This window comes from Uloborus diversus, chromosome 2, assembly GCF_026930045.1.
Source record: "Uloborus diversus isolate 005 chromosome 2, Udiv.v.3.1, whole genome shotgun sequence".
Lineage (NCBI taxonomy): Eukaryota > Metazoa > Arthropoda > Arachnida > Araneae > Uloboridae > Uloborus > Uloborus diversus.
Window position 1 is genome coordinate 37577742 of NC_072732.1, and position 20304 is coordinate 37598045.

The following is a 20304-nucleotide window of genomic DNA, read 5'->3' on the forward strand; positions in this document are numbered from 1 at the left end:
ATAATATAGGCATATCATGAAAAGTTTAAATTTTAGGTATTTTTTTGCATAAGTAGAGAATAATGAAAATTTAAGGACAAAATTTGAAATTTTAGAACAACTACCACTGTAACTTGCTTAAAAATTATTAATTATGACTTTCAAACAAAAAATGGGAGAGTGAAACAGTTATCCTTATCTTTATTATCTTATACTAGTCTTTACCATAAACATGTATAGTATAAACACAACTTCCACAAGATGTTTCTTCTCTGACCTTCAAAACATTATAATAAAAGTTGTCTTACCCATATTCTTAGCTGATTAAATGAATGAACCTGTACTTAGTTTCTCCAAGAGAATTTGAGATTGGAATTTGCCATGACATTTTGCTTTTGGAGCTTGGGTACTCAACTGAAAGAAAGTGATTGGCGATCCTCAGCATTATCCAGGCTTTTAAGGAAAGTTTAAAAATTCCCTGAATATTTTAAAAACAATTGGTGAATTCCCTGTTTTAAGATTTAAAAATATTTAATGTATGAAATAACTATTGAATAGAAGCAAATGGTACAGCTTGTTATAGCAAGTAGAGACCAAACAGAGATTGCAGTTTTGTTTGGGTCTATCAGAGTTTTGTTTGGGTCTATCAGAGTTTTGTTTGGGTCTATCAGTCTTGAATAGCCAATAGAGAGCTTAAGGCAAAACTTCTGGTAGCTAAAAAAATTGCAGCACATCAGCATAAGTTTTTAATCGGGTGTGAAACCGATTTATCCCCCAAAGACCTCTACTTGCTGCATGCATTGACTTTAGTCAGAGGTGATTAATCAAAAGAGGGTATACAAAAACTGCTACAACCGTTCAAAATAAGATAATATTTGTTTGTTATTTACTCTACAATAGTAGTAAAAAAAAAAAAAAGACTTTCCCAGAAAATCAAGATTTTGTGATAGTTACTGGATAAGTATAAATGATACATTATGGGCATCATATTATAATGTAATACATTGTAACTTTTATACTGTCCATTTTGTAACTCTTTAACAAACAATTTAAGTACTAGAAGCTTGAGATATGCTATTTAGAAAACCCGGAATTCAGGGATAGCCCCTGAATAATTTATCCATTTTATTACTTATTCAGTTTCATTGAAATAAATTTTACAGAACATACCTTTAAACAATTGAATTTGCTTGAATTTTCTTCGTGAACAATAAAATACAAAAGATATCAAGTAAATGAATCTCTTTAATAACCAATATAATCACAATAAAAGCACTAATGAATCAATAACAAACAATATAGTTTCATATGTACATAATATTTTTTGACTCTTTAAAATAAATTTAGATATTCATACAAACAATTAAAGAACAGAAAATATAAGTGATTTTAAAACAATAACAAAATAAAAATCCAGGCTTGCAAGTGTGGATTGTAGATCTATTAAAAGTTCAGAATTCTGAAATAGTAATGGTTATTTCATAAGTTTTATTAAAAACATTCATCATTGAAGAATTTAGGGTGGCTTCTGATTAAGAAAATCAACTTTCCAAAGTCCTTCAAGGCATTATTTTTTTTTTTTTTCAATATGTTTGATACAGCATACAAGGAAAATAAAAAGCATTTCATACTTTTTAAAAATGAGTTAGATGCATTAAAACACAAAGCAATATTAAAAAATAAAGCATTAAAATATTAAAGACATTTTAAGAAGTTCTCATGTGTATTATATTTGACTCAAAATAAAAATTTAAGCATAATAGTAAGTAATTTTTGATTTGATATTTAAAATGAGTTTGATCATCACAACTCTGATGCCTCCCATTGTATGTTGAAGATTTTTTTAATTATCACAGATTTCGAATACTCAAAATGACTTTCTAGGCAACAGCTCAAAAAAAAAAAAGCCAACAACTTGTTGTTCTGAAGGGGAGAAAAACTATGCTACACTTAAGATTATGAGTTAACTCTTTGCAGTCCTAGGTTGGACTTAGTCTGACATTAAAAATTTGCTGTTGCGGTCCAAAGTCAGTCAGTGTTTAAACCGAAAATTTATCAGGAGGGAATGGTTTTTTTTTTTACATACCATTTAGAACACATAAAGAAGAAACATAAGAAATTTTACAATGATATTTGGGAAATAAAAGCTTTAAAGAAATAGTAATATGTTTGTGGATAGCATGGAGAAAACTGAATCTTCACTTAACATAAAACAAGTTCACGGGCAGCAACAATGAAACTATCATTTAAATTGAATAACAAACGAGTCAGCAGTAATTATGTAGCAATTTTTTTAATTTCAAAATAAAACATAGCAGCATATCTCTGTTAAACAGGATGATTTTCCAAACCTTCTCTTGGTCAGCAAAAAAAAAACTTTGAAACTAAGTAGCACAGGTTAAAAAAAAAAAAAAAAAAAAATCCTAATGACTATTGACAACATAATTCTAAAGTTTAGGGATAAAGGTAGAAGAGTAATGTTTTAGTTTTCTTCCAAATTATCGAACTATTTCAAGTAGGATGGCCACCCTATAAGTTATAGGTTGTAAATAACCTACATTAGCAAAAATATTAAAGCCAAATTATTAATGTTTTACCAATTTCTTGGTTTAAATCTTCAGCTTTTATTACTCGTTACAAACTGCCAGAATGTTAATATTAGTTAAGATAAAGAACAGCAGAAATTCAGAAGGATATATCTTTTACTTAGGTCTAGTCCCCATATGGCTTTTACTTATGATTAAAATTAACAACAGTTACAAAATTTCTTTAGTGGGAAAGAAAACAGTAATGCTATTAACTTTTTTCTCTCAACACTAGTTTTTTTTTTTTTTTCTTTTGCCTTGATTTTCAATTCAAGATCCAACATATAAAAGAGTTCTGATTTTAATTATCAAAATATCCTGACAAGAAGCTTTCAATTATTATTACATGTACATTTTAAGGATTTTTTTTTTTTTTTTATAATCACATTGTTTGTTTTTCAGTAATATTTTGAAATTTATCATCACTGAAAATACATTTTATTTACACAGTAATTTTTTGGATGCCAATAAAGTTTTGTTTTAAAAGCTGCAAAACCAAACAAACTTTTTTTAAAATTTTTTTTCAGAAAAAAATTTAACAAAATACTAAATTGTTTAAAGATATATAAATAATTCTTTTTTGATTTCAAGTCATATGTCTTTACATATTATACAGCAAAAATAGTTTCTCATCAAGTACAACTGGCAAACACCGCAGATATTTAGCACAAATATATGTACAAACATAAAAACTCTGCACACTAAAAATGATACTCAACATTAATATTTTTTAACTAAGCTCACAGGTACAGTAAAAAAAAAAAGAGCAATGAATAGAAAAAAACTATCTTTCAAATTCAGTCTCCGAAACATTCAATGAGAAAAAAGGCACAACCCTGCTGAAAATGTCTCTCTTCAAATATGGCAAATTGAAAGCACGAGATTTTATTACTTTCCTCAGAGTTCTGACCAGTAACTGAAATAATGCATTTTCTTCACCTTTCTATGACATGCATTAATTAGTTGTCATTTGTCAATTTTTAAGCTACCTCTTCTGAGGCAAGTTTAATCTTCTTTAACTCTTGTCTCCCTCCGTATACGTCAGAGGACTGTGGGCTAAGTTGGTGCTTGGATGTGTTGGTGGAGGGGCACTTGGTTTCACAAATTTCTCGTATGAGCTTAGGGACACATTCTTCATTGGAATGGGAATAGCACCCTAAAGAATGATTAAAAAAAAAAAGGTTTAAGTTTTATATATCAGACAAACCAAACATGCTTAAAAATTTCATTAGAAACAATACAGAAGTTATGAGTTAAAACAACTATTAAACAAATCTTGCATCGCTCAATATTTTCTTGATTCTAACAATACTTTTGACTTGATTTTTCGCGAATATTGTTCGAAAAAGGTTTTCTCTGCCTGGCCTTTGAAGGAGACTTTTCATATTCTATGTAACTGCTCAAATTTAACATTTATCATTTTTGATATCATAGAATTCAGGGATCTTTATTACATTCTTTGAAATTCAGATCCAATTTTTTTTTAAAGGATTCTTAGTTATTTTTTTGTGTAAGAAACGAGTTTTTGCTTGTTCCAATATTAAACACTATTTCTGTGAATGCGAGTTAAATAGTGATTTTTGTAATTGAATTCATTACATGAAGTTTAAACAGCTTTAAGCTGAAGAAATATTTAAATTACATCAGGCAATTTTGCTTCCTTTCTTCAGATTAAAAAAAAAAAAAAAGATTCTTCAACTTATTTTAAACATGAAGTAAAAAATAAATTTCTTATCCTCATAAACCTATTTTCCCGTATTCTGTATTTTACAGGAAACAAATTTGTAGGTCAAACAGTCACCACAAAATGTGAAGCGAAAAGAAGACCCAACGAAAGTGGTCCTCAGGGACCCACATAGTCTTCAAGGGGTCCTGTCCATGTCAATAAAAAAAAGGCTACATGAGCCTGAATGATAAAATTTTAGAAAGTTTTCACTAAACTTCAGGCATTCTGTGAATGTTGTTTGCACAGCACTTAAATAGTTTTTATTTATGTACTTTGATAAAATTTTCTAATGTATAAAAATATAAAGATTTTACATGAGAGGCAGTGAGAAGCAAGGGATGTAAGTGGACTTCGAAAGCGCATTAAAATGTTTTTAAAGCGCATTAAAAGTTTAAATCATTGGTAGGCTTTCATTGAACTTTTTTTCTAAATCATGCTATACACTGTCACCGACAGGTAAAGGTCAGTAACTGCAAATTTGATTTTTTTTTTCTCATTTTTGTCACCTATTTTACATTAGCTATATTGTACAAGCTTGCTTATTTGATTTCAGTTGTAAAAAAAAAACGTCTCATTTCAACACTTTCCGATCGTTAGTATTGAATTCAAAACTAGTTTTTTCAAATATCTCGAATATTCATTTCTGCATATACTGCTGTTTACCTGCCTAGAGCAGTATAGAAGCAACTACCAGAGCTACTAGTACCAACCCTTGCTTTAAAACGGAGAAGAGGTTCTATCATTTGTACTGATTAATCTCCAAATTTTTAATTTTTCACTTAAACTCCTTTGTTTCTCACTGCCTTACGAGAAAAAAATGAACTCTACCAAAACAAGTCAAACTTTTGTTTTAAGTTAGGGAAATAAAGCTCTTACTTTTTCTTTTTTTGCAGAAAAAACCTATTTTTCAGTGGTATTCAATATCTACTGGTACTATCAATATGCAGTTTCATTCCCGACAATGAATGCGTACAATGATGGCTGGGATATTAAGGGTTAGGATATAAGAAATGACCAAACTTGATTTATTTTATTGACGATTTCTAAACTTAAAACTATTTCAAACACAAGGACAAACGTTTCATCACTCTATTGTTTGATTACTGAAAAACATTATGAGTGTTTTAGGTTATACACTGCTTGAAATCAAAGAGATGAACTTTTCATATGTTCCCTTTTCAAATCAAAGTGTGGGTGGGCCGATCTAGAAATTCTTGCCCAGACCACACTCACCATGAAAAGACACTCCAAGCTGGAGCAATTATGACTACAATACCAAATGTCGCTGGGTGGTTGGTTCAAAGAGATGCATAAATACATTCCTGTAGTCCCTCTTTTCTGGGAAAAGCTAGTCATGTTTACATAAACTGTTTAAATCTACCACGATCTGAACATTTGTATGGCAATAAGGATTCTCCTTTTGGTGCTAGGCCTTCTGGCACTATTGGGGACATAAATTCAAGTCACTATCATCAGAGTTTGAAATCCCAGACAGCATAAAGAACATATCTTTGTGAGATTTGTCAACATTATTTGACTGCTGTAATCACAAGCGGAATTCTCCCATCAAACGAGCCTCTTATAAAAAGAACATTGAGGGGTTGGAAGGGGATATTACTGAGCGAAGTCAACTGAGATCTTGGACGATGAGATCTAGGTTAGCTCAAAATATAGTCTGCACTAATTGTCTGTGAAATATTGTATTTTCTTATTTGTTACATGAGAAGTCAATGTTAGAATACACTGAGTGATCTAAAGGGAAAAAAAAGTTTTTTCCCCTCCTAGTAATCCTTTTGTGTGTGTTTGTGTGATCATGGTTTTTAAGCTCCTAAGGAATTTTTCGATAAAACATACTTTTAATACAGTAGCACTTAATGTAGCGAGTGCACATTTGACAAAATCGTATTGGATTATCATTTTATTCCTTCTTGTAGCATGTTGTATTAAAGAATTTTCTTGATTTTCGGCATAGTTGACTGCAGAATATCTTCAATAAAATCGATAAACAAATAAATGCACAGATTTGCAGTCTTCCATTATTTTGTTCATTTAGCAAAAAATGCAATAAAAATTTGATTTATGTTTTTAAAGAAATGAAAAGTTTTTTTTTTTTTTTGTGATTTTTTTTAAAAAGGGCAATATTATTATATTTGTAGTTACATTAGATTGCAAAATAAAACATGCTAAAAAATTTAAAAAATAGTTCATTGTACTTAATTTTTAAGCGCTTACATGGGCAATGCGACCCATTAACACTAGAAATACAGCTTTTTCCGTATACCTAGAAAGACTAGCAGCAGTCATTTTGACCGCCATACTTAAAAGATTGGAAATTCCTACTTTTCGGAATTTTTAATCATAGAAAAGATTTGTTTCAATATGTCAGCAATACATTTAACATTTTTATAATAATATAGTCTGCAAATCAGTTTCAGGCAGTTTTATTTCAATTTTATGTTCGATCAAGGGAAATACAAATGTTTTACATAATTGGTAGTAAGGGTAAATTTGTACAAAAAAGATTAACTTTTCTTATCAAGTAATAACTAACAATTATTTTTCACCATGCATGTGATCGTTTTTAAAATTACCTACCACAAATTGAAACGTTTTAAATAAAAAGTGAAGCGTATTTAAAAGTGTATTAGATAAGAATAACGATCTGATCTTGGAGCATAAATCATCACTAGTATCCTCATTTTTTAACTCGTAAATATTGCTACTGTACCTACTGTACAGTACGATTTTGTGCATTATTTTAATTTTACTGCATGCAGTGCATACCGTGTTGTTTTATTTTACATCTTTTATTCCCATTGGTCATTCATTTTGTGCATCTTAAGTATTTCATGTTGAATAACAGTTTTTTATTTTTTAAATACAGTAAAAGTTCAGTTCTTTATGGAAGAAACTGTAATGGTTAAGGAATGCTTTAGAGCAGTTTGAGGAGTGTTTATAAGTGCCTAAAACTATTTGGTATGCTTCAAAAAATTTGGGTGCATATATTTTTCCACAACGCAAAATTTCAACTTACGCGAGGAGTCTTGGAACGCGTCCGTCGCGTAAGTCGGGACTCGACTGTACGTATTTAATTAAAGTATAAGTACTAATAATATTGTGCAATTTGCTGCATTGTACCATTTCTTGCAAGAGTGTTTATTCCTAAATAAATCTACATTTTGAAAAAGAGACAACAATTTCTAACCCCCGAGTCCTTGAACAAAGGGTTGGGGGAGCAAGAGGTCAACCTTGGCTGCATCACACAATATAGTGCTAACATTTCATATTTTTTAGAGAAAAATATACTTTTGCATTAAAAACATTTGAGTTCATAGTGTTAAATGTGTGAGAACATAAATTTTCAAATTGGGTCTGTTTGTAAAGTAAAAATTTACAACAGAGAGAAAAATCTAAAATTTTTTTGTGGTAGAGCAAACTTTTCATAGTAAGAATTAAAAGGATTTTTCATTGACTTTTGCATTTTTTCTAAAATAAATTAAAGAAATAAAAATATTATTGAAATGATGAATAAAATAAGCAGGTATAAGGTAGCATATAGTAAAAAACAATAATAAAAAATAAATGAAATACTTGCAGGATGCAAAAAGATTGAAATTTCAAACGAGGCATGCAACTTTCGGCGCAGCATGTGTTTGATGTCGTTGGCATAATTCCAAAACATATGTTTTTGGCAGATATCGCGAAGGATGAAGATTCAAGGGGAAAAAAATGAAAAGAATAAGAAATTGGGGAGTGAAAATTTAAAAAAATCGTATTTATTACGCATTTTCAGAAAAATAAGGTCTGGAAGAGGCAAAAAAAAAAAAAAAAAAAGGAGGAAAGGAACAGAAGACAAAAGATAATTAATGGTGCACAGGGGGAAAAAAAAAGCTTTCTTGCATTAAAAATCTTATTACAATTTAAAACCAACAAAAGCATAATTTTAAATCTGCTAAAGTATATATATATATAATCTAAAATTCAATTAGTATTCAAAACCATAAGCATATCCAAGATTAGGTAAGTCATAACAAACAAAAAGGTACATTTCAGGCTTATTTTGTTTCAACTTCAAATGAAAATAATATAAAAAAGATTTGAAGAGCCCTAAAGAGATGATTGCTATGTGCATTGAAAACAAAATTGAAGTTTTTTTTTTTATGGATGCAAAAAGATTGCACATTTCAACACAAGTGCTCCAAAAGAAATATAACAAAACAAAATCCTTCAAAAAATCATTTTTCTATGCAAGTATATATTTTTTTCGATTTTGAAAATATAAACTCAAAATGTATTACAATAGCTACAAGGAGTTACCAATGGATGCCTCAATTGCCAAATCGATTAACTCCACTTAAAAAAAAAATCTTCATTTCTGCTTTAACAGTGCTTTATCAATGTGAATTTATATTAAAGTTTTGGTTCAGTACATTTCTGACCATGTGTCTGACCAGTACATTCTGAAAATGTAACATGATTGCCTGTTCTCTCCTATGGATAACACCATCTTCTTCATTTTTCTCTACTTTTTGTTTTATGGAGTTAATCAATTTGGCAAATGATGCATCCAACTATGTTCTCTGCTTGCTGACATAGTTAGCAATATTGATAATCTTGTGATTGAATAACTGGTCTCACTGAAAATTCTTTTTGGAGAAACAAGAAAAAGGTACAATTTTGTTCTGCCTAGAAAAAATAAAGATCAGTGGGGGGAGGGGGGGAATAAGATAAAATCAAAATATTCTGTGAAAAATTTTATACCTCATCTGAATATTTCTTCCTTCTGATGAAATTATAAACAGGGTTCAGCAGATTTTTCATTCCTGATGACATTTAAAAATGGGAACAGTACTAGCAGCTAATTTCTAAGACTATCTCAGTATTTAAAAAGAAAATTATTTGTTGAAAAAAATAAACATAATTGTTGCTAATTTAAGATTTTAAATATATGACCATCGATCTGATTTTTAAACCTGAAGACTAAAAACAAAAAAGCTATGTATGGTTTTATTTAAAATCATTGAGCAAACCTGGATTTATTAACATTTTAAGATACAATGTTTTATCAAGAATCATTGAAAATTGGAAATACTTCTATGGCTATTCTATATGTTATTATGTGAAAAATAACAAAAACATTAAAGGTAAGAATATCAATAAAAACATCACCTACGGAGGTGTGGGTCATGATACCAGAACCTACACAGGGATTTACATGGTATTGGTTTCCAGACTGTGATGCATGAGATAAGAGAGGCTGGCTACAATGAGGGCAACGTGATGCAATAGGATTAGGAGGACTAAAAGCATCTCTCATACCTTTAAAGAAAAAAGTTTTTTTTTTTTTTTTAAACTATGATAAATACATACACAATGGAAATATGAAACAATTTCCAACAATTGTACACTAGAACTTTTCAGAAAACAACAATAAGTATAACCAGTAAAAGCAAATTTTTTGAACGTCTAGAATTACTTTACGTATTATTTAATTAATAATATATCTGCTAATTCCTTCTTCATGGTCTATTAGTTCTTGGGAGATTTTAATGCATTTACCCCGAAACTTCATTTGTATTGAGATAACAATTTTCTTTAGTACTAATTTATTTGAAGCTCCCACTGCTGACAAGACCAACTTCATTGCATTGCTTAATTCTGTACCTCAGAGAAGTGGCATACCTAGGGGTTGGCAGGATTGGCTCTTGCCAGGGACGCAACAGCAAAAAGGGCGACAATTTGCCAAGATTTTTCTGAAAAAAAATTTATGATTTTTTAGTTTGTACGCATGGAGCATTGGGTCAGCTTCACGCATTTACACAATGGTGGTGTATCTGGAACGGGTGCAAGATAGCTTTCCGCTTAAAACGATCCCCGATTTTTCGGGAATGGGGGGGGGGGGCTTGTTAAACCTTGATAGGATCGGTACGTGTATCCAGAACACATTCAAAACATTTTTAAAAAATAAAAATCAAAAACTATTTTTAAAGTTTTTAGAGGTCACTACTTGTAGAAAGTTGCCCCCTATGTAGACAACCATGAGGCTTCTTACAGGGCCATGGGTCTGGCCAGAGGATATTTGGGTCGTTAACGGACGCTCCACAAAAATCCGATCAACAGACCTTACACAAAATCCCGATCAACCAAAACGGATCCTTCACAAAATTCTGATAAACAAGACTGGAGCTTTCACAATTTTTTTATTGAAATAACAAATCTGAAAGCAAAATAATGTGCATATTTCCGTGTATAAAACCAAACCGTTAATTTTTGGAACTTTTTTTGAAGTCAAATTAGAGAGATCAGCTTATACAAAATCTGCTAATTTTGTTTTAAAAAAAAAACGACACTTTTGCTATGCTCCTGCAAGCATTTTTGTTAAAATCACAAACTTTGTAAGTTTTAAACAAAATTTGGTGTTTTTTAAGAGTGTTTTGGGTCAAAAAGTTAAATGCTGAACCCTTATCTGATTTTTTTTTTTGTTACAATTATTTTAAATACTGTACAGAAATATTTCTAGTATAGGTAGATAAATATTGATACTTGAGAGAGCGATGCCCCCCCTTCTCCCCGCCAAATACTAGAAAAACACTTCAGAAAGATAATACTCTCGACATAGAAGAGGAAAACACTCAACTTTAAATGATGCAGTTTGTTGCCATCTCTTAAATTCTAAAATTTTTGTTTCAACAAAAAAAAAAAAAATTTTTTTGCGACACTATTTGATTTTTTCTCAAAAATATTTGATTTTTTACAAAAAACAGACCTTGTGAAAAATCCTGGACAGATCCCTGAGGGCTTTGGCCGGACTTTTTTGAGCATCCTTGAGTTTGCCCCGACCTCGCTCGCAGTAACTGCCATTTGTTATGTCATCTTAACTCTTTCGTCAGCGGTCGCTGGCACAACATCAATGATAAGCTCAGAGAACATGTTACCCCATTATTGAGTACACAGGCGGCAACTTTCTACGAATAGGTACATAAAAACCTGTACCACACTATGACAAATGCTTGGAAAATCACAGGAGCAATGTCAAAAAATAGCGTAAAGGTGGTAGATTTTGTGCAATAAATTTCTTTGCTCTATCAGTACCTTGTACCGTTCTTTTCTTAATTTCGAAACGGTACTTATTTTAAAAACATGCCTCGAATATGTAGGGGGTAAAAGATATGGAGGAGTCCCGTAAAAGTCATTTGTGATGCGCAACAAACTTCCTGTGCACACCTCAGGTTGAAAGACCTAAACCATTCGTTAAATCCTACTTCTTGGCTGATTAGGTCCAACAACCAAAACCAACTTAAGAAATAAACTATTGAAATCTATGTACATGCAAAGGTAAACAATAGACTGAATTAAAGTAGCTATGTTTCTATACTAACAAACTTCAAAAATAATTGAAACTTTCACAGAATGCTTAAGGATTGCAATCTTAAAACAAGGCATGTAATTTTTGGCAAATTGTGTGTTTGAAGCTGGCATGTTCACAGAAAATGTTTTTCAGCAGAAATCATGGTGTTTTTAGAACTCAAGATTGGAAAAATCAGAGTGGCAAGGGAAAGGACTAAAAATATAGGAATTATAGGAAAATAGGAATGTTTTTCAGATTCATAGGAAAATAGGAACACTTCTATGCCTGTAGACCATACCATTTCTATACCACACACATGTCACAGAAGCAGCCACCTCACTGTATACCTTATGGCCCCGTTAAGACTTCAAATCTTTAAATCTAAATTCCTTAAAAAACATCTTGATTTGCTATTTAAGCAGTCAGTTACCCCATACGCAACGGCATGATGTCATTAAATTTTGCATACATTACGCTGCATAGCAAACCAGGGCTGCGCCGTCCCTATTTGCAAGGTGCACGATGGCACCAGAGTCAAAAATGCTAAAAATAGGAAAATTTCTCCAACTAAAAAATTAAATTGAACTTTCAATGCTGTTTATTGAAACAAGCAATCCCTCTCGCTGTCTATCTAAAAGGAAAAATTATTGCATTGTTGTGTCTAAAGATGCTATATTCAAATGTGTAATCCATTACACTGAAAACATGTGATGCTAATGAATGCAGACATTAGCAGTTTTTTTCCTTATGCGTAAATGCTACTTTAAGTTGCCTAGAGTATACACGAGGTTAAGCATATGAGACGCAAGAAATGTGATATTCCTCATTTTGGCGGTGTACCTGTTGTATTATAATTTGTGCAATATCGTCAGTTATCTATCACATGAAAAACAGAAATCTTTTTCATAGTTTAAATTTAGAGTAAGTTTACATATTTTAAAAAACTTTCTAGCTTTTTATGAAATTGATCCAAGAACGTTAAAATATAAAGGGCTTATGCCAACACAAACATAGAATTTAGGTAAAAGCCGAAAAAATATCATCCTGTATGGCGATTAATGGCATAAAGCTGGTGAAGACAGCCAAAAATGATTTTCTGCAAAAATCTGGAATTTCTGCGAATATCTTAATGACTGCACAAGTTTCACAGATTTCTTTAAGTTCAAAGTAAATCAAAAGTTTCTGCAAATGCCGCATGAAATTCGGACATTTTGCACAAGCTTTCCGCCAAATAAAAGTAATTTGTGGGAATTTCAGATTTTTTTCCAATTTGAAGAAATCTGCAGTTTCTGTAGAAATTTCGAGAATTCCTGCAGAAAGTTTGTCTGAGTTTTACTCTCATTTGAACAGAATTGTTCTGCAGGATCAGGCCTCTGTTCTGCGATAAACGCCGCAAATTTAGAAGTATTCTGCTTTGGGGCTAGTAGCTCTGGTAAGTGCTGATATACAGCATGATTTAGAATATTTTTTTCAATAAAAATCTACCTAAGACCTTACCTTTAAACGCATTTTACTCGAAAGTTGAGATTGTCCACTTACATACTTTTGCTTCTCACTGTAAACATGAACTTTGAGGTCATATATTGTCCTATAATGGTCCTAATGAAAATGAGCGCTTTTTAAAAAATATATACTTTATTAAAAAGATTTTTCTTAAAACTTTTTGTATTTATTATATTAACAAGATGTTATGCTGAAGTGCTCAATGTATAATTCAACATTTAATTACCACACTGACACATAGTTGGCTATCAAATTTCTTTTGAATTAAAAGGCCTTTTCAAATAGATTTTTACCAGGACTTAAAGGCCGTGAAGAACTTGGAGAAGGATTGTGAGGAACTGGACTGGATGCTGCTCTAGGCCTGGTATGCAGTGCACACGTCATTTCACTTAAACACCTATGTAAAGATATAAAAGTCGTTGGGAGCACTACCTATTTAAATGTAATACATGTTAAAGCACAATTAACTGAAAAATATACCACTAAAAACATAAATGTATAATTAACAGAGGAGCTTTCTACAAGATCTGCCCTAAATATGTTTGAGAGGAAGACAGGAAACATAACTTTCAATTCTGAGCATTTTCACACACAAGCACATAGAAAACTAACGTAAATTTAAGCCTAACTCTTTATGAAACAGAAAATATCCGACTAAAAATACAAGTGATAGCTGAAAAAAAAAAGCTGAAAGTTTTTTTGGGGAATTTGGCAAATTCAAAGATTGAAAACTCGAGGAATTCTGCAAAATTAGGGGAAAATGCTTTAATTTTATTAAGTTTTCTACAATAGGAAAACGAACATATTATTATAGAATATCAGTTTTCTTATCACCAGATTATTTACTAGGAACAACTCCCTCTTAGTTGTCTTTTATTACTGCTTGTTTAAATAATTTACTAGTTCATTATGAAATATATGGTGCATCCATATTTTCAAATTTAAAATTGAGTTAAAATAAAAGGAAATGAATTCATTTATTTTGCAATGTACCTTAAAAAGCTGTTGAAACAAAAACAAAAAAATCCAAATATTTTGGTGCACTGAAAACATGAGTTTTTTTATGCTCATACACATGGGAAAAATAGGGTTACACGAAAAATACATTATTTAACAGAATTTTTGAAATTAAATAGCGATCTCATTCACTGTCTTTCTGCTAACAAATGCCTCAGTACATAATTGGGTAAGCCTTCATCAAAGAAAATTATCAGAATGGTGCTTGATTCATCACTGGCATTGAAACAAATTAAAGTTCCTTAAACAAAAAATACAGATACTGAAATATTGTAAGTCATCTCAGTCAACAAATGGGTTACGCTTTCTCCAGAAAATTCAGAATGGTGCATGATTCATCATAGATGAACCTTAAAATTGAAAAGAAAATTCAGTATACCTTTGATAAAACAATTTCCTCAATTTAAGGATACATTTAACTAGTCCGGATTCAATTGCATTGAATTTTCATGCTCCTTGTTTTAATGATAACTTTTTTCCAGTTTCTTAACAATCGTTTAATCGAGGTTATACTGTATATACGTTCTCAGTTAAATGTTAACTCATGAATGTGAATCTAGGTATCTACTAGTGACAAATGCCTCAGGCAATGATGGGGTAAACTTTCATCAGAGAAAATCATCAGAATGGTGCATGATTCATCACTGACATTTGAAAATAAATTAAATCTCTTTTACAAAAAAAGTAGATACTGAAAACTTGCAAAGCATCTCAGACAACATATGGGTAAGGTTTCCTTCAGAAAATTCAGAAGGGGTGCATGAATCATCATAGATGAACCTTAAAATTAAAAAGTAAATTTAGTATACCTTTGATAAAACAATTTCCTCAATTTAAGGATACATTTAAAGAGTCCGGATTCAACTGCATTGAATTTTTCATAATGATTGTTTTAATGATAACTTTTTCCAGTTTCTTAACAATCGTTCAATCGAGGTTATACTGTATATACGTTCTCAGTTAAATGTTAACTCATGAATGTAAATCTAGGTATCTACTAGTGACAAATGCCTCTGGCAATGATGGGGTAAACTTTCATCAGAAAAAATCATCAGAATGGTGCATGATTCATCACTGACATTTGAAAATAAATTAAATCTCTTTTACAAAAAAAGTAGATACTGAAAACTTGCAAGGCATCTCAGTCAATATATGGGTAAGGTTTCCTCCAGAAAATTCAGAATGGTGCATGAATCATCATAGATGAACCTTAAAATTAAAAAGTAAATTCAGTATACCTTTGATAAAACAATTTCCTCAATTTAAGGATACATTTCACGAGTCCGGATTCAACTGCATTGAATTTTCATGTTGATTGTTTTAATGATAACTTTTTCCAGTTTCTTAACAATCGTTTAATCGAGGTTATACTGTATATATATGTCTCAGTTAAATGTTAACTCATGAATGTAAATCTAGGTATCTACTAGTGACAAATGCCTCAGGCAATGATGGGGTAAACTTTCATCAGAGAAAATCACCAGAATGGTGCATGATTCATCACTGACATTTGAAAATAAATTAAATCTCTTTTACAAAAAAAAGGAGATACTGAAAACTTGCAAGGCATCTCAGTCAACATATGGGTAAGGTTTTCTCCAGAAAATTCAGGAATGGTGCATGATTCATCATAGATGAACCTTAAAATTGAAAAGAAAATTCAGTATACCTTTGATAAAAAAATTTCCTCAATTTAAGGATACATTTAACTAGTCCGGATTCAATTGCATTGAATTTTCATGCTCCTTGTTTTAATGATAACTTTTTCCAGTTTCTTAACAATGGTTTAATCGAGGTTATACTGTATATACGTTCTCAGTTAAATGTTAACTCATGAATGTGAATCTAGGTATCTACTAGTGACAAATGCCTCAGGCAATGATGGGGTAAACTTTCATCAGAGAAAATCATCAGAATGGTGCATGATTCATCACTGACATTTGAAAATAAATTAAATCTCTTTTACAAAAAAAGTAGATACTGAAAACTTGCAAGGCATCTCAGTCAACATATGGGTAAGGTTTTCTCCAGAAAATTCAGAATGGTGCATGAATCATCATAGATGAACCTTAAAATTAAAAAGAAAATTCAGTATACCTTTGATAAAACAATTTCCTCAATTTAAGGATACATTTCACTAGTCCGGATTCAACTGCATTTAATTTTCATGCTCCTTGTTTTAATGATAACTTTTTCCAGTTTCTTAACAATCGTTTAATCGAGGTTATACCGTATATACGTTCTCAGTTAAATGTTAACTCATGAATGTAAATCTAGGTATCTACTAGTGACAAATGCCTCAGGCAATGATGGGGTAAACTTTCATCAGAAATAATCATCAGAATGGTGCATGATTCATCACTGACATTTGAAAATAAATTAAATCTCTTTTACAAAAAAAGTAGATACTGAAAACTTGCAAGGCATCTCAGTCAATATATGGGTAAGGTTTCCTCCAGAAAATTCAGAATGGTGCATGAATCATCATAGATGAACCTTAAAATTAAAAAGTAAATTCAGTATACCTTTGATAAAACAATTTCCTCAATTTAAGGATACATTTCACGAGGTCCGGAAGGATTCAACTTGCATTGAATTTTCATGTTGATTGTTTTAATGATAACTTTTTCCAGTTTCTTAACAATCGTTTAATCGAGGTTAATACTGTATATATATATGTCTCAGTTAAATGTTAACTCATGAATGTAAATCTAGGTATCTACTAGTGACAAATGCCTCAGGCAATGATGGGGTAAACTTTCATCAGAGAAAATCATCAGAATGGTGCATGATTCATCACTGACATTTGAAAATAAATTAAATCTCTTTTACAAAAAAAGTAGATACTGAAAACTTGCAAGGCATCTCAGTCAACATATGGGTAAGGTTTCCTTCAGAAAATTCAGAATGGTGCATGAATCATCATAGATGAACCTTAAAATTTAAAAAGTAAATTTAGTATACCTTTGATAAAACAATTTCCTCAATTTAAGGATACATTTCAAGAGTCCGGATTCAACTGCATTGAATTTTCATGCTTCTTGTTTTAATGATAACTTTTTCCAGTTTCTTAACAATCGTTTAATCGAGGTTATACTGTGTATACGTTCTCAGTTAAATGTAAACTCATGAATGTAAATCTAGGTACTAGTGAGAAATGCCTCAGGCAATGATGGGGTTAACTTTCATCAGAGAAGTTCATCAGAATGGTGCATGATTCATCACTGACATTTGAAAATAAATTAAATCTCTTTTACAAAAAAAGTAGATACTGAAAACTTGCAAGGCATCTCAGTCAACATATGGGTAAGGTTTCCTTCAGAAAATTCAGAATGGTGCATGAATCATCATAGATGAACCTTAAAATTAAAAAGTAAATTTAGTATACCTTTGATAAAACAATTTCCTCAATTTTAAGGATACATTTCAGAGAGTCCGGATTCAACTGCATTGAATTTTCATGCTTCTTGTTTTAATGATAACTTTTTCCAGTTTCTTAACAATCGTTTAATCGAGGTTATACTGTATATACGTTCTCAGTTAAATGTTAACTCATGAATGTGAATCTAGGTATCTACTAGTGACAAATGCCTCAGGCAATGATGGGGGTAAACTTTCATCAGAGAAAATCATCAGAATGGTGCATGATTCATCACTGACATTTGAAAATAAATTAAATCTCTTTTACAAAAAAAGTAGATACTGAAAACTTGCAAGGCATCTCAGTCAACATATGGGTAAGGTTTCCCTCAGAAAATTCAGAATGGTGCATGAATCATCATAGATGAACCTTAAAATTAAAAAGTAAATTCAGTATACCTTTGATAAAACAATTTCCTCAATTTAAGGATACATTTCAAGAGTCCGGATTCAACTGCATTGAATTTTTATGCTGATTGTTTTAATGATAACTTTTTCCAGTTTCTTAACAATCGTTCAATCGAGGTTATACTGTATATACGTTCTCAGTTAAATGTTAAGTCATGAATGTAAATCTAGGTATCTACTAGTGACAAATACCTCAGGCAATGATGGGGTAAACTTTCATCAGAGAAAATCATCAGAATGGTGCATGATTCATCACTGACATTTGAAAATAAATTAAATCTCTTTTACAAAAAAAGTAGATACTGAAAACTTGCAAGGCATCTCAGTCAACATATGGGTAAGGTTTTCTCCAGAAAATTCAGAATGGTGCATAAATCATCATAGATGAACCTTAAAATTAAAAAGTAAATTCAATATACCTTTGATAAAACAATTTCCTCAATTTAAGGATACATTTCACTAGTCCGGATTCAACTGCATTGAATTTTCATGCTCCTTGTTTTAATGATAACTTTTTCCAGTTTCTTAACAATCGTTTAATCGAGGTTATACCGTATATACGTTCTCAGTTAAATGTTAACTCATGAATGTAAATCTAGCTATCTACTAGTGACAAATGCCTCAGGCAATGATGGGGTAAACTTTCATCAGAGAAAATCATCAGAATGGTGCATGATTCATCACTGACATTTGAAAATAAATTAAATCTTTTTTACAAAAAAAGTAGATACTGAAAACTTGCAAGGCATCTCAGTCAACATATGGGTAAGACTTTCTCCAGAAAATTCAGAATCATTTTTGATGAATTTAAAAATGAAAAAGTAAATATGTGTTGGTAAGAGTGTATTACAGTCAGACCTCGATATAGAGTCACGCACTTATATAAGGTCACTTTTCTTAAAGTCTCGGCTCACTGAATTGGAATTCTATGTCATGTATTATTGGATATATGGTCAGGTCATAATACATTAATCGCTTATAAGGTAACTTTTGTCAGGTTTCTTTGAATGATTTCAGTGCCTAACAGATTCACTTCCAAGAATTCACCGCAATATACGACCCTTAAAAAGTGAAAAGTCGTTTTTCTTATTAACGTAGCAGATAGTGCACAGAATGCAGTAGCAAGTGAGATATACGACAGTGCTACTAAAATATGAAACAGTACAGGGTGGCGACAGGAGCTGGAAAAAAAAGTTCCCTGATTTCCCTGATAAAAGTTCACCAAATTTCCCTGATTTACATTACCAATGGTAATGGTTTCCTTTCTTTGCCCTACCTGAAAAGCATTGCATGTTAAATAAAATGCAGTGTTTTAGAATGGCTTAAGCTGTTAATTAAAAATATATTTTGAAATTTGCTCCTGAAAAAAATAGTATATTGAATTATCGAAAGGGAAATATTGTAGAAAATCTAAAACAAATACTTTATTTCCAGGAACCAGTTAACATAAGAATTCTAAGAAATTATCAAAACCACTCTTAAAGATGTATCTCATCCTGATAAAACTAAAAAATTTAAATGGAAATAATCTTAAACTGAATTTTCAAGCAGTATAAATGTTGCTGCAAGAATAACAAGTGATAGTTAAAGTATAGAAGTAATGTAGCTTTACTTACGTAAATAATAATGCTGTGTGCAGGTAAATGGCAGTATCTGCAGAAATTAGTTTTCGAGATAGTTGAAGAAATGTGTGGTGGGTTCAGTACTAACAGTAGGAAAATTTTGGAATTAGACCTTTTTTTTCGCGCTTCTTTTTCAGCGGAAACCAAATAAGCAAGCATGAACAATAAAGATAACGTACAATAGATGACAGAAATGCAAAAAAAAAAAAAAAAAAATGTGCAGTTACTGCCCTTTATTTGCACACGGCAGAATAGACATATTTATGTAAAACAAATTGAATTTTTTTTCAACAACCAGTCATATTGAGCTATTCTCTAATGAAGAACTTAGGTTTTAATGAATGAATACAGTATTTTAACTTTTAGAAAAAAGAAAGTAAAATATTTACTTATGTACACAACTCAATTTCAAATGATTTCATTAGTTGTCGAAAAAAAATCTTAGATTACTTTAGTAACAAACATTGAAATTAAAAAACAATTATTAATGTCAAAATGTATACGTATATGGTTTTAAAATAAAAGAATTTTAAAGTCTGGAAAAAAAAAACCCTTTCGTATAATCTGAAGTGACAGCAAGTAATACCATGCCAAAAAAAGAACTTTGATTTTCAGTCAAAATTCAATTTCAGCAATTAAATTAAAAATGTCAAGTGATAACTTTTAAGATTTTTTCAGCATTAATTTAAAAAACAA

The 20304-nt window shown here is 30.9% G+C and overlaps 1 protein-coding gene across 3 annotated transcripts in view; it reads right to left on the minus strand.

Moving 5' to 3' along the window:
- Positions 1–1206: 1206 nt before the first annotated feature.
- The window catches only part of LOC129217824 (coiled-coil domain-containing protein 6-like), a 55548-nt gene continuing 36450 nt past the window's right edge, over positions 1207–20304 (minus strand). The window contains exons 6-8 of one of the 3 annotated variants that reach the window (XM_054852165.1): positions 13435–13538; positions 9464–9609; positions 1207–3720 (exon numbers count right to left, since the gene is read on the minus strand). In XM_054852165.1, coding sequence (XP_054708140.1) covers positions 3580–3720; positions 9464–9609; positions 13435–13538 — 391 coding nt within the window. In that variant the 3' untranslated portion in view covers positions 1207–3579. Of the gene's footprint in view, positions 3721–9459; positions 9610–13434; positions 13539–20304 lie in introns of all 3 variants that reach the window. The other 2 variants (XM_054852164.1, XM_054852166.1) reach the window with 2 other exon arrangements.